Below are 11,739 nucleotides of genomic sequence, written 5' to 3' on the forward strand. Positions count from 1 at the left end.
TTTAAAAAAAGATTCAATTGTTGTTTGCTTTAGAGATGTGTTAGAAAGTTTGTCTATAACACTTTCTAAGTGGACTATAGCTTTAAATGTCTCCTCTGACATATTCGGCTGCCTCTCAATAAATCTCCTTACAGTGTCCACTGCAGAAAGTGATTGTTTGTTAGTAACATTGGGCGGTAAATCTTCGATTTCCTCATTCTCTTCTTCTGATAGTTCACAAGAAGCTTTCGTTTGAGCAGTGATATCATTGTCATCCCACTGACCACACACTGTTACTGCATCATCTACGTTTACAAAGTCATGAAATTCCACGTCATCAAGCTTCATGAGTCCGGCCAATCTGTTCCAATCATTTTCGGCGTAGTTTTCAGCAGAATTAACGATATTGATTGTTTGGCTACTTTTGTGATCTTTAATGAATCCAGACTTCTTGAAACCATTCATTATCGTAGAGGAAGATGCCTTGTCAGCCATTCTTAAATTTTTTAATTTTTTTGGAATATTTTTTTAATTTTAGAAAAAATATCTACACTATTTATGGAAAAAAAAATTCAAGTTATCGAGGGATTAGAAAAAAAAAAAATTCGTGAAATCAAGTTTTTTTTAACATTGAGTGTATAGGAAATTTGAAGGGAATTTTTTTTCCTTCGAGATATCGAAAAATTCGTGAAATCGAGGTTCGACTGTATTAGAAATAATTTGCTGTAATCCTGTCAATCAATGTTAGTCTTCTCCTGTTATTCCACTACCTGAATGTCCGTTCATACTTGGAGAGTGTACTGGAAGAACGTGTTAAGCGTTATTTTAAAAGCGTTTAGCGTTTCGTATTCTTATGTGCTTGTAGTCTTTAACTCGTCTAAAGTCTTGAACGAACATACTTGCAGATGAGCAGTCAACGACGAAGAACTTCGTTAAACTTTCCATGCTCAATAGTGGCCAGAACGAAGATACTCGTTGCCTCTATATTTTAGTGTACTTCATATCGTCGACAACGAAACCAATTATTAGTAACCTCAAAAGACTGCGAAATGGTTCTTAAAACTTTTCCTTGAATGAAAATCTGTTGATTCAAGTCCGAAGAGAAAATATCTGTCCAAATTTAAAAGAAAACGTAAAATGAGTGACTGAGTAAAATATTTATTGTAGGGCAAGTTTTTAGGTGACTTGGAAAACTATGCCTGAAGTCGGTTAAATAAATCTGTTTTTGTATGGATTAAGATGTTTTGCTAACAGCTTTCTTGTATTTCTGAACGTATTGTATTTAAGAACACACATGCAGTGATTTCGTTACTGGTAATTACGGATCACTAGGTCGGGTCGGGTTTTCAGTACCCGAGATTTTTTTATTTCTGGGTCCTTTACTAAAATCAAGTCCGTGTTTACAATACGTGTTCCTGGCATAGTCCGTGTTCGGAATTATTCTAATTTTCTCCTTTAGCTATTAATAACGACGAAAAAAAAATGTATAAAGGGTGTCCCAAAATTAAAGCAAGGTTTGAATTAAATAGAAAACACAGTTTTTAGTCTTTAGATAGTTATTTTTTCATTGAAACATAAAGTACATAGGATAGGGTTATTTGTGGAATAACACATCGGACAAATGGCCTCTACGGCTTTGCTGGTACATGCGCACTCTTTTGCTCTTGTAATGCACGAGTGGTTGTGGGCTTGTTGACGTATACCTTTGACTTCAAATAACCACATACGAAGAAATCTAATAGGGATAAATCACACGATCTAAGGGGCTAATTCTGATCACCGAAACGAGGGAGTACACGACCAGGAAATGTCTCATGCAGTAATTGAATTGTTTCACTTTCTGTATGGCTTGTGACATCGTCTTGAATGTACTCCATTTTTACTAACCCTAAAATCTCAGCTGTCTAATTGTTCTTTTTTCAGGGTTTCCACCAATTTACTGCAAAGATGGCAGCAAATTCAAATCTTGCGTTAATTTTGGGACACCCTTTATTTAAAGTTGGTTATAACTTTGGCTACTTAAGTCTGCTGGAGTGCTAATTTTTTTTTAACTCTGCTCATAGTTAAAACTTATTTTTCGCGTCTCCTCTACGATTTTTGGCGAATTAGGCGTATTTAGTGCTTAAGGAATTACTGATACATGTTATAGCTTTGTGCATGCGTAGACCACGTCTTGAAAGATGAAGAATAATTTAAATCCCTACAACCACACACGAGTAGTAGCAGTTTGATTAACTAAGATGATCGATTAGTTTTTTTAAAATATGGATTCATTTGCCCACACCAGTCTTAATGTCATTTTTTTTTTATTGCATCGCATATTACGTTTCCACCTCATATTTTTTGTTCTCAGAATATACGTTACAAATTAATCTTCCTTCCACCATTATACTGCGAGTTTTCTTAAGGTGTGGCAGGTATTGTTTTTTTATTGCAAAACATACACCCGATGTGCATCTAGTATTGCTCTCATTTAATCCAGGATCAATGTCAACCATCGTGTTATTATGCATGCCTGATGCTGTGGTGGGATGGTAAACACTTCCTGTTCTTTTTTGATGACGTCCATCCTTGTGTTCAAAAACTTTCACGCCTATGTTAAAATTTGTTTTGCTTGGGCTTGACCCGGATTTCATCTCGTTTATTCTGTCTAGATTTTGATCACGATAATTTTGGTGCACATATTCTGCCATATTTTAAATTTAACTTTTTATTGCCTTATTTTACTCTTATTGTGTTTGATCAAGATATAAGGATTGCCTCAAGAAGTAGATTTCATAAATTATGTATGTTGGGTAAAACTGGTAAGTTTTTGTTTCGCCAAAGTAATAAATGGTAGTCTGTGCTGGATTTTCCAATTTTTTCTTTCTTTTTTGTGAAAACATATCTTTCTTTAAGAGGACGCATCACCGCGGGAGAAAATTTTCGCCGCAAATTCTCTTTCACCTCTATAACTAATTTAAAATTTAAAGTAAAGAAAAAGTGAATTTAGACAAAAGTAGAGAATGCCACGAAGTTTCAATTGCTGAAATTTTTTTTCGCCAAAATGTCGAAAGGTAAACAACATATTGGAAAAGAACTTCTCCATTGGTGTAATCCTTAGTAATCTTTTAATATTTTATTTTCATTTTGATTTTTTAAAAATTTCTTTTCAGTATTTAAAACTTCGTGGCATAGTCTAGGTTTGTATGAAATCATTTTTTCTTTACTTTAAAATTTAAAATAGTTATGAAGGTGGAAGAGAATTTGCGACAAAAAGTTTCTCTCATGGTATCTCTTCCTATTAAGATGTTTTTAGTTTGTTTAATATTTAGGCAAAAATTTTTAATATCTTCCAAGCCTGCGCCAGGTAAAAACTATTTAGTTTAAACTTTCACGTGTAACAGATTTGTTAATCGAATTTTTTTTGTAAATATTATTAAATGTTCTACAAAAATAAGAATTTTATTGAAATCTTCACATTACAAGTTAAAGAACTTGCGGGAAAAAGCATAAGTTAGAGAAATAAGCGCATATATTTCCACTAATAAAAAATCAAACTGAGATTAGAATTTGAAATAAATTCGTTTTATCACTACGCTTTGACTTAAAATCTTGCACGGTAATTTACTGACAGGAGCTTGAAGCTAAAAGTTCCTATAGTAATAAAAACTTTTAAATAAGGTACTGGCTTCTAGACCTGCGTGACACATTCAGTTTTTCTACGAAAACTAAAACAGTGTAAGAGTAAGAAAGGCGAGGCTTGCGCTCTATACTACATTTGGTTCACACCCTTTTTTTTAAATTTATTTTTTATATTTTTTCAAACGTGATACGTGTGTTAGAAAAACTGACTAATTCGTTCTGCTAATACTTTACTCGTCTTTTTAGAGCTAACTTGCTGTAACCTATGCCAGTGCGTGACATAGAGGCTGTTTTGGTCACTGTGCATTTCATTATAAATGCCACGTTTCTCCTCGAATATTTGAATGAACTGTCACTTTCTGCTTATGCACTGGTGGAATTAGTGTAAAATGGAAAAACAGACTGTTATTAGAATTCTTCCGTCGATTGTTTAACGGAATATCTGATTCGAAATAGTGATTTGCAATGTAATAAAGGTCTGTTGTTTTCTGAATTGTTTGCGATGCATCATTGCGACATATGCTTGAAAATTGCGAAGGTATTCATTTTTTCTCTGTATATAATTATAAAATGTTAATGTATTATTGAATTTTTTTTCTCAGAATATCCTCATTGTAAGATACGCACTTATTTTTCTTTCCAATGAAACTGTGAAAAAGTTGGCAAGATACCGGGTCAAATTTAGTGATTTTTTTTATTTTTAAAGTCATTCTGTCCAAAACCCGTTTGTTAGAAACCCTATTAAATTATTTCTTATTTTGTAAAAATTGGGTTTTGTAAAATTCGTCAGAAACAAGAATTCACCTTTATTTTGATGAAATTTACGTTTGGTTCTTGGTTGTTCACCCAAACCAATAAAGCAATCATTGCATTGGGAGAGTTTTATAAGATATTGAAGTTGCGAGCTCATTTTTAAGCAATTGCATTCCTTATGCTGCTGTTGTCGTCGGCCATAAAGACAGAGGGAGTGCGATTGTTCATGTTTTCCAGGGACGCTATCTATGGCCAAGAATTCGACTTCTGCCACACCCGTTTTATAGGTCAGACCCATTCATACATCATTTCATTCATCCACAGGTTTTGACCTGAACAAGAGAATGATCAATCTCGAATTCTGTACCCCCAGAGGCATAATTTGTTATAGGAACATGGAGAACTTAGTGACACGGCAAATTTAACGTGCACCAGCAGGGGTCTGTGAGGACATTTTGTGAAAGGTCCGTTTTTCGTGAAATTGTGAAAAAATTACTCACATTCCAGGGGTCTGTTTAGAAGAAATTTGGGTCCGTTAACGGACCCTTCACAAAATATCTTTTCATAAAAACGGACCCTTCACAAAATATTTTAACTTAAAAACGGACCCTTCACAAAATGATTTTTCTTTTAATCGGACCCTTCACAAATTTGTTTATCTTCATTATTATTTTGTTAATCGAATAAACCCTTTCCAGGGCAGAAAACAAGAAAGATGGGTGTAAACGAATTAAGTTTTGTCTTCGGCAGACGATTCTTCCATTATTCGTCCGAAATTAATATTCTGCGTTCAGCAGTATAGGCTAAATACCAAATATTTGTATGTTGCATCTCTAATTTAGAAGGAGCAATTGTTGTTGTTTTTTTTAAATTTAATTTTTTAATTACAATTTTACAGTGTTGAGCATAATCTTGTATGTCTATACAATTTAAAAACTCCTTGAAAAATTTTTTGTTTTGCAATAACGGACCCTATTTGCACAAATTCATAAAAGCGGACCCTGGTAGAAAGAATGTGAGTAATTTTTTCACAATTTCACGAAAAACGGACCTTTCACAAAATGTCTGGACAGACCCCTGCATTCTTTCAACCAGGGTCCGCTTTTATGAATTTGTGCAAATAGGGTCCGTTATTGCAAAAAGAAAAATTTTTTTTCAAGGAGTTTTTAAATTGTATAGGCATACAAGATTATGCTCAACACTGTAAAATTGTAATTAAACAAATTAAATTTTAAAAAATAAACAACAATTGCTGCTTCTAAATTAGAGATGCAACATACAAATATTTGGTATTTTGCCTATACTGCTGAACGCAGAATATAAATTTCGAACGAATAATGGAAGAATCGTCTGCCGAAGACAAAACTTAATTCGTTTACATCAATCTTTCTTGTTTTCTGCCCTGGAAAGGGTTCATTCGATTAAAAAAATAATAATGAAGATAAACAAATTTGTGAAGGGTCCGATTAAAAGAAAAATCATTTTGTGAAGGGTCCGTTTTTATGAAAAGATATTTTGTGAAGGGTCCGTTAACGGACCCAAATTTCTTCTAAACAGACCCCTGACCAGTCACCATTTACTATACGGAGAGTCTTCGGCCGGATGGATTCGAACTCACGAACGTGAGTTCAGCGTCCTACCAACCAGGCTATCTCGGTCCATTCCTTATGCGGGTAGATAAATGTGAAGCAAACAATAAGCAGCGTAAGCTTTGCCGGATGTGCTTAAAATTTAAAAAGTAATCACAAATTGTTTAACGAGTACCGACGAATTTTTTTTAAAATTCATATATTTGCAGGGCTACTAACTTCCCCTACCTCTTTATATTAAAATTTGTTTTTTATGGTAGCTAATTTTTAAATTTAATGTATAAATTTTCGTTTTCTTCATTTGATTTAAAGTTATTTTCCATATCACACTGCATGTAAATGATTCAAAAGTTCATTTGAAACTCCACTTTGTTCCTGCTCTCTCGTCGTCATGGAAATAACCAAAAATTCTGAAAACTTTAGATTTTAATTATCTGACTCTCCATATATTATTTTCAAAAAGCGTTTAATTTGGCAGTCCTATATAATTTTAGCTACGCTGATTCATTTTACAATGCTAAAGAGAATATTAAAATATGCTCGTTTTTAATTCGTTATCTATGAGTCGAATATTACTGAATTAAGTATTTTGGACGATTTATTGTCAAATTCTTTGTCGCATCTTTTCTTATGATATTAATAATGTTACTACTACTCATTCTGTTTTCAATCAATCATCTATAAATCTTTTTTTGTGGATATTATCGCTTATGAATTAATTCATAAAATGCTATCAATCGTAAACAAACCGTTGCACGCTGTATATAGTCTTATCTATGTTGTATGTAGAAGGGTAACAAGGCATGTGTATTTCTTTCTTTTTTGTGTTTCTTCCTTTATTCCTTCGTTTATTCTTGTGTGTATTTCTTCCTTTACTGATTAAAAAAATATATTACAAGAGGAAAAATATTGACGTAATGCAAAGCTTTTTTATTATTTTTTTTTTATTTTTAAATTTTTTTTATTCTTAAAAATTCAGTGAAAATTTTCTTTGAACGAGAATTAACTGACATTTAAGTATAATAACACCAAATATTAAAGCTGTGTTGCTTTTTGATGTGGCAATAAATGAAGTTTTTTATGTTTAGTTTAATGGTTTTCACGATTTTATATTAAATTCGATATTGGACAGCTGACTCAAATATAAGCTATGTGGCTCTTAATTTTCAACTTCGTCATCTTGTGTTTTTTTCCAACCTAACCCAGAAGACATTTTATTAGCATCAAAAGAATTGCCTTCGCGGTGTTCTTTTCTTTTGTGTGAAACTGACGAGAATTAGCTTTACATTTGTATTATATTGGTGTTGAACAGCCGACACAATTCTGAGTTTGACTATCACTGTTCAACTCCGTTACCTTGTAATTTTGAACCCAACCCAGAAGACAAGAGAACTGGATCAAGCATTGGGACAAACTAGCCTTAGTGGAGGACTATATGATTAAACTAATCCGCTTTTGCATTACATTGAGTGGAAAATTACGAAGAGAGGAAACCCCTTCTAACCTACCACGGTTAGGAGGAGATTCTAACCAATGATCCGTTTACCACAGTGTTTCCCAAACTTATGACTTTAGCGTACCCTTTCTAAATTTTTCGTAACGCTGTGTACCACTATAAAAAATGTATTTTTTACTATAAAATTTTTTACAAAAGTTTAAAATCACAACTGGCTGTTGACTCCACTAATTATTAACTGTTAACTCTGCAATAAAATAGCCAATAGTAAAATAAGTAATCGTAAATTTTCATGGTTAGTTTTTTTTTTAAATGAAATTTTTTGAATTATTCTTTTGTTGCAAGATATTTCGCATAAGAACGCGTACCCCCGCTAAACTGTTCCCGTACCCCTGGGGGTACGCTTACCACATTTTGGGAAACACTGGTCTATACGTCAGCACTGTAGACAGAGCGAGTCGGAAGCGGAATTTCTATCAGTCAGCCACAGCTGGGATTCTAACCTGGGTCACCTCATTGGGAAGCGAACGCTGTATCACCTGTAGTTAATGTTGGTCAGAAGCAATAAACAAATCAACTTGACATCGCAGAGATTCGAACCTAGATCGCTTGTGTTTGAAAGTGAGCGCTGTAGTCAAAGAAAGATCTCTTGCAGTATTTTATGCACAGTTTTTATTTCTTTTTTTTTTTCGTGTTTTAATTTTTCCTATGTTAAACTCTTTTGTAAAGAAAACTTTTAACGTTGTTGTGACGTATGTAAACAACATATAATATGTAAACAGCATATTTCTCTAGAACGAAATTAGTTAAATTCATTCTTTGTTTTTACACCGAAACGCGCCAAGCTGTGTATTGCCCTTTATTTTTTACAGTTAAAAACGTTACTCGCTCCATTAAAGGAAGCACAGCAGAACATTAGTTTCCAGGTCAATCGTCAAATGTAATAATTAAAAAGATATTTTGCCACAGCTTGTAGTTGATGAGGGGCAAAGATATTTTCTATTGTCTTTGCAAATGAAACATTTAAAAACAAAATGCCGCTCTTCAATGACGTGGTATGTTATAATCTTGCTGAACTCTTGTTGTGGCGTTTCTTGTTTCAGTTAGCCTGGTATTTCTTCATAGGTATAAAAAGTTATCTTCGCTTCAGAACTTTGCTAATTAGTTAACGTGAAATACTTCTCCGTAGCCATTGTCTTACGTAGATCAAGCGTGCAGTGTTATTTTTTTACGATTTTTTCCACAGTTTGTTGCCTTATTTTTTTTCAGTGTCAAGTTATCTTAATTGCTGTTCCAGTTTAAATGGCTTACAATTTTCAGTTGTTTTTAGTGCAGTTTGTATAATTCGAAATATATAAGCGTATAATTTTCTTTAATTTTATCAGATAGTCAATATTTTTCAAGAAGTGTTTCGTAAGTTTTTGCTACTTAGTCCAGTAGTTTGACAGGGGAATGTAATGCATTTGATTCTTGTTTTGATTGCAACTATCCTACCCATCTCTTTTTTTCTAATTCTTTTGGTTGTAGGTTATAAATTAGAAACAACATGTTTTAGGTAAAGTTCTATTTATTTTTAAGTTGCTGACTTTTAACTCGATTAAAGATTGTCTTGATATTTTCCGTTATAAATGGGCACTTCGGACAAATTCAGTCCAACGTGTTGAAAAGTTAATTTCAATTACCCATTTGTGTGACTGTTTAATATATACTTTATTTATTGTGATAACTGTTTGATTATTTAATATACTTTATATATTTGGATTACAAAATAAATTAATTTAAACACAACCGAATTTTATGGATTTCATTTTAAATTTACTGGATTTAGTTAGTTCGTAGAAAGAACAGAAAATACTGTGATTTTAAAATTCATCTACAATAACAGAAAAATAGTAAAAAAAAAATAATAACTCGTTTATATACTTGTTGAGATTTTCTTACTTTCTCTCACAATATTCAGGTTGCGTATCGTTTTTAAAAAGTGCTTTAATGTGCTTATTTTCGATTTTCGTTTTCTAAAAGCCCTTGAAGGTGCTTTTTTCATTGGGTGTTTTTCAAAAGTACTTAATTTTTCCTTTTTCAAAATTAGATTTTTCTTTAACTATGTTGATTTTCGCTTCGAATTATGCAAAAAGACACAGTTCACAATGTTCTATTCAACGTTTTCACAATTTATTCGACCCAAATTTACTTCGGCGTATTGTCAGTCCGTAGCGTATGAAAACGCCATTAGTTTTACATGATTCAAAATTTCATGATTTTTGACAATTGTCAAAAACAATGCCAAAAAGTTTTTTTTTTGACATGACTGTAAAAACAAGATAAAACCGTAAATTGTCAAAAACTTTCACACCCTGCTTAGTTATGATATTTTTTTAAGTGCTTAAAAATGTTTTTTAGTGCTTGAAAAGGGCTTAAAAGGTGCTGATTTTTTGTTGAATAGTTTGGCTACGCACCCTGTACCAATTGATTGTCAATTGCATACTATCCTCTTTAGTGTTTAGATACTAAGTTAAAAACTAATATCACCTTTTACATTTTTAGAAAAAGGAAAATTTATTTAAAAAACTCGTAACATAAAAAAGTAAAAAGTAAAATACATATTTTCAAGATGCCAGCACTTTTATTAGTATTTCGAGATCGTATAAGATAGTCCTACTGAAAGATAGGTGTCATATTTTTGAAATAAATTGGCGGCTCCAGTTCGTAATTGGCGCTTGACTATCACTGTTTCTCTATCTAACCTTCTGACAAGTTGAATTCTCTTTCAGATGATTATCATTTTCAATGTTTACCTTATCCATCCCATTTCCGCTTACTTCACTCAGTTATGTATGTCGAGAAACCGAGGCTCTTCTATTTATGGAGATGAACACGTGAATCTTGTCCAATGCGTTCATTTCTTATTTTGTTTTCATAAAAGTTGACGGAACTTCTCGCCATTATGTAACTTCAACGGCGAATGACTGTCAGGTGTCATATATTTATATTGCACTATAAAATGAAACGATAACAAGTTCACGTTGTTGTTATTTTATTGTAATCGAAAACCTTTTAAGGTGCAGCTTAGTTGTGAAATTTCGTAATTTTCTTCTTTTATTATAAAACCCGATATGGAGGAGTTTTTATTACGTTAATATTAAAGCGGCATAAAAGATATGATGTGTACTTTTAACCAGGAGTCTGTTTAGAAGAAATTTGGGTCCTTTAACGGACCCTTCACAAACTATCTTTTCATAAAAACGGACCCTTCACAAAATATCTTTTCATAAAAACGAACCCTTCACAAAATATTTTAACTTTACAACGGACCCTTCGCAAAATAACTTATTTTTTAATCGGACCCTTCACAAATTTGTTTATCTTCATTATTGTTTTGTTAATCGAATAAACACTTCCCAGGGAGGGGGGGGGGCAGGAAGACAGATGTAAACGAACTACTAAGTTTTGTCTTCGGCAGATGCTTCTTCCTTTATTGGTCCGAAATGAATATTCTGCATTCAGCAGTATAGGTTAAATACCAAATATTTGTATGTTGCATCTCTAATTTAGTAGCAACAATTGCTGTTTATCTTTTAAAATGTAATTTTTTTAAATTATAATTTGACAGTGTTGAGCATAATTTTGTATGTCTTTACAATTTAGAAACTCCTTGAAAAAGTTTTTTGCAATAACAGGACCCTATTTGCACAAATTCACAACAGCAGGATCCTGGCTGAAAGAATGTGACTAAACGTTTAGTTTATATTCACAAATTACGAGTAATTTTTTCACAATTTTACGAAAACGGACCTTTCACAAAATGTCTGGACAGACTCCTGTTTTAACAGAGGACTGGAATGAAATATATAAATTCATTTATCAGTTGTTTTTAACCGTGGATGATTGAGAATGTCTTAAGAACTTTGAAAACAAATAAACAAACATTGATTTGGTTCATTGGTACGAAGTGTCTGGGGGACTATTTTATAATCCAGCGGCCTTAACCCTTTCGCGCCGACTGTCACAAATACGTGACAGCAAAAAACCGTATCAATCAGGACAAGAAGATAAAACTGGTAATCAAAGTATTTCTTTAGGAATTTAATTTGTGGGCGGAGTTATAATTTTTTGATTTATTTAATTCACCATTACTTTGTTCAAAATAAAACTATTTAGTTATACTTTGAATTAACATTGATTATATATATGATTAAACTAACAATAATTAAAATAAAAGCAAAGTAAGTCTGTCAAATTAGTAACGACTACATTTAAGTTACCGTTTTTTATTTAATTGCAACTTGATTCTGATTTTGTACGAATGCTTTTCTGAATCACCCGTCCCCAAGGGGTTAA

At 32.5% G+C, this 11,739-nt stretch overlaps 1 protein-coding gene across 17 annotated transcripts in view; it reads left to right on the forward strand.

Moving 5' to 3' along the window:
* Positions 1 to 11,739, forward strand: part of LOC107450274 (phosphatase and actin regulator 1) — a 173,871-nt gene that overhangs the window by 109,332 nt on the left and 52,800 nt on the right. Inside the window, exon 1 of one of the 17 annotated variants that reach the window (XM_071180086.1) lies at positions 4,108 to 4,141. The exons of the other annotated variants lie outside the window; for them this stretch is intronic. Within the exon in view, the coding sequence (XP_071036187.1) occupies positions 4,123 to 4,141 (19 nt within the window). The 5' untranslated portion in view covers positions 4,108 to 4,122. Of the gene's footprint in view, positions 1 to 4,107; positions 4,142 to 11,739 lie in introns of those variants that run through there. 17 annotated transcript variants of the gene reach the window in all.

Source organism: Parasteatoda tepidariorum, chromosome 4 (assembly GCF_043381705.1).
Source record: "Parasteatoda tepidariorum isolate YZ-2023 chromosome 4, CAS_Ptep_4.0, whole genome shotgun sequence".
NCBI lineage: Eukaryota > Metazoa > Arthropoda > Arachnida > Araneae > Theridiidae > Parasteatoda > Parasteatoda tepidariorum.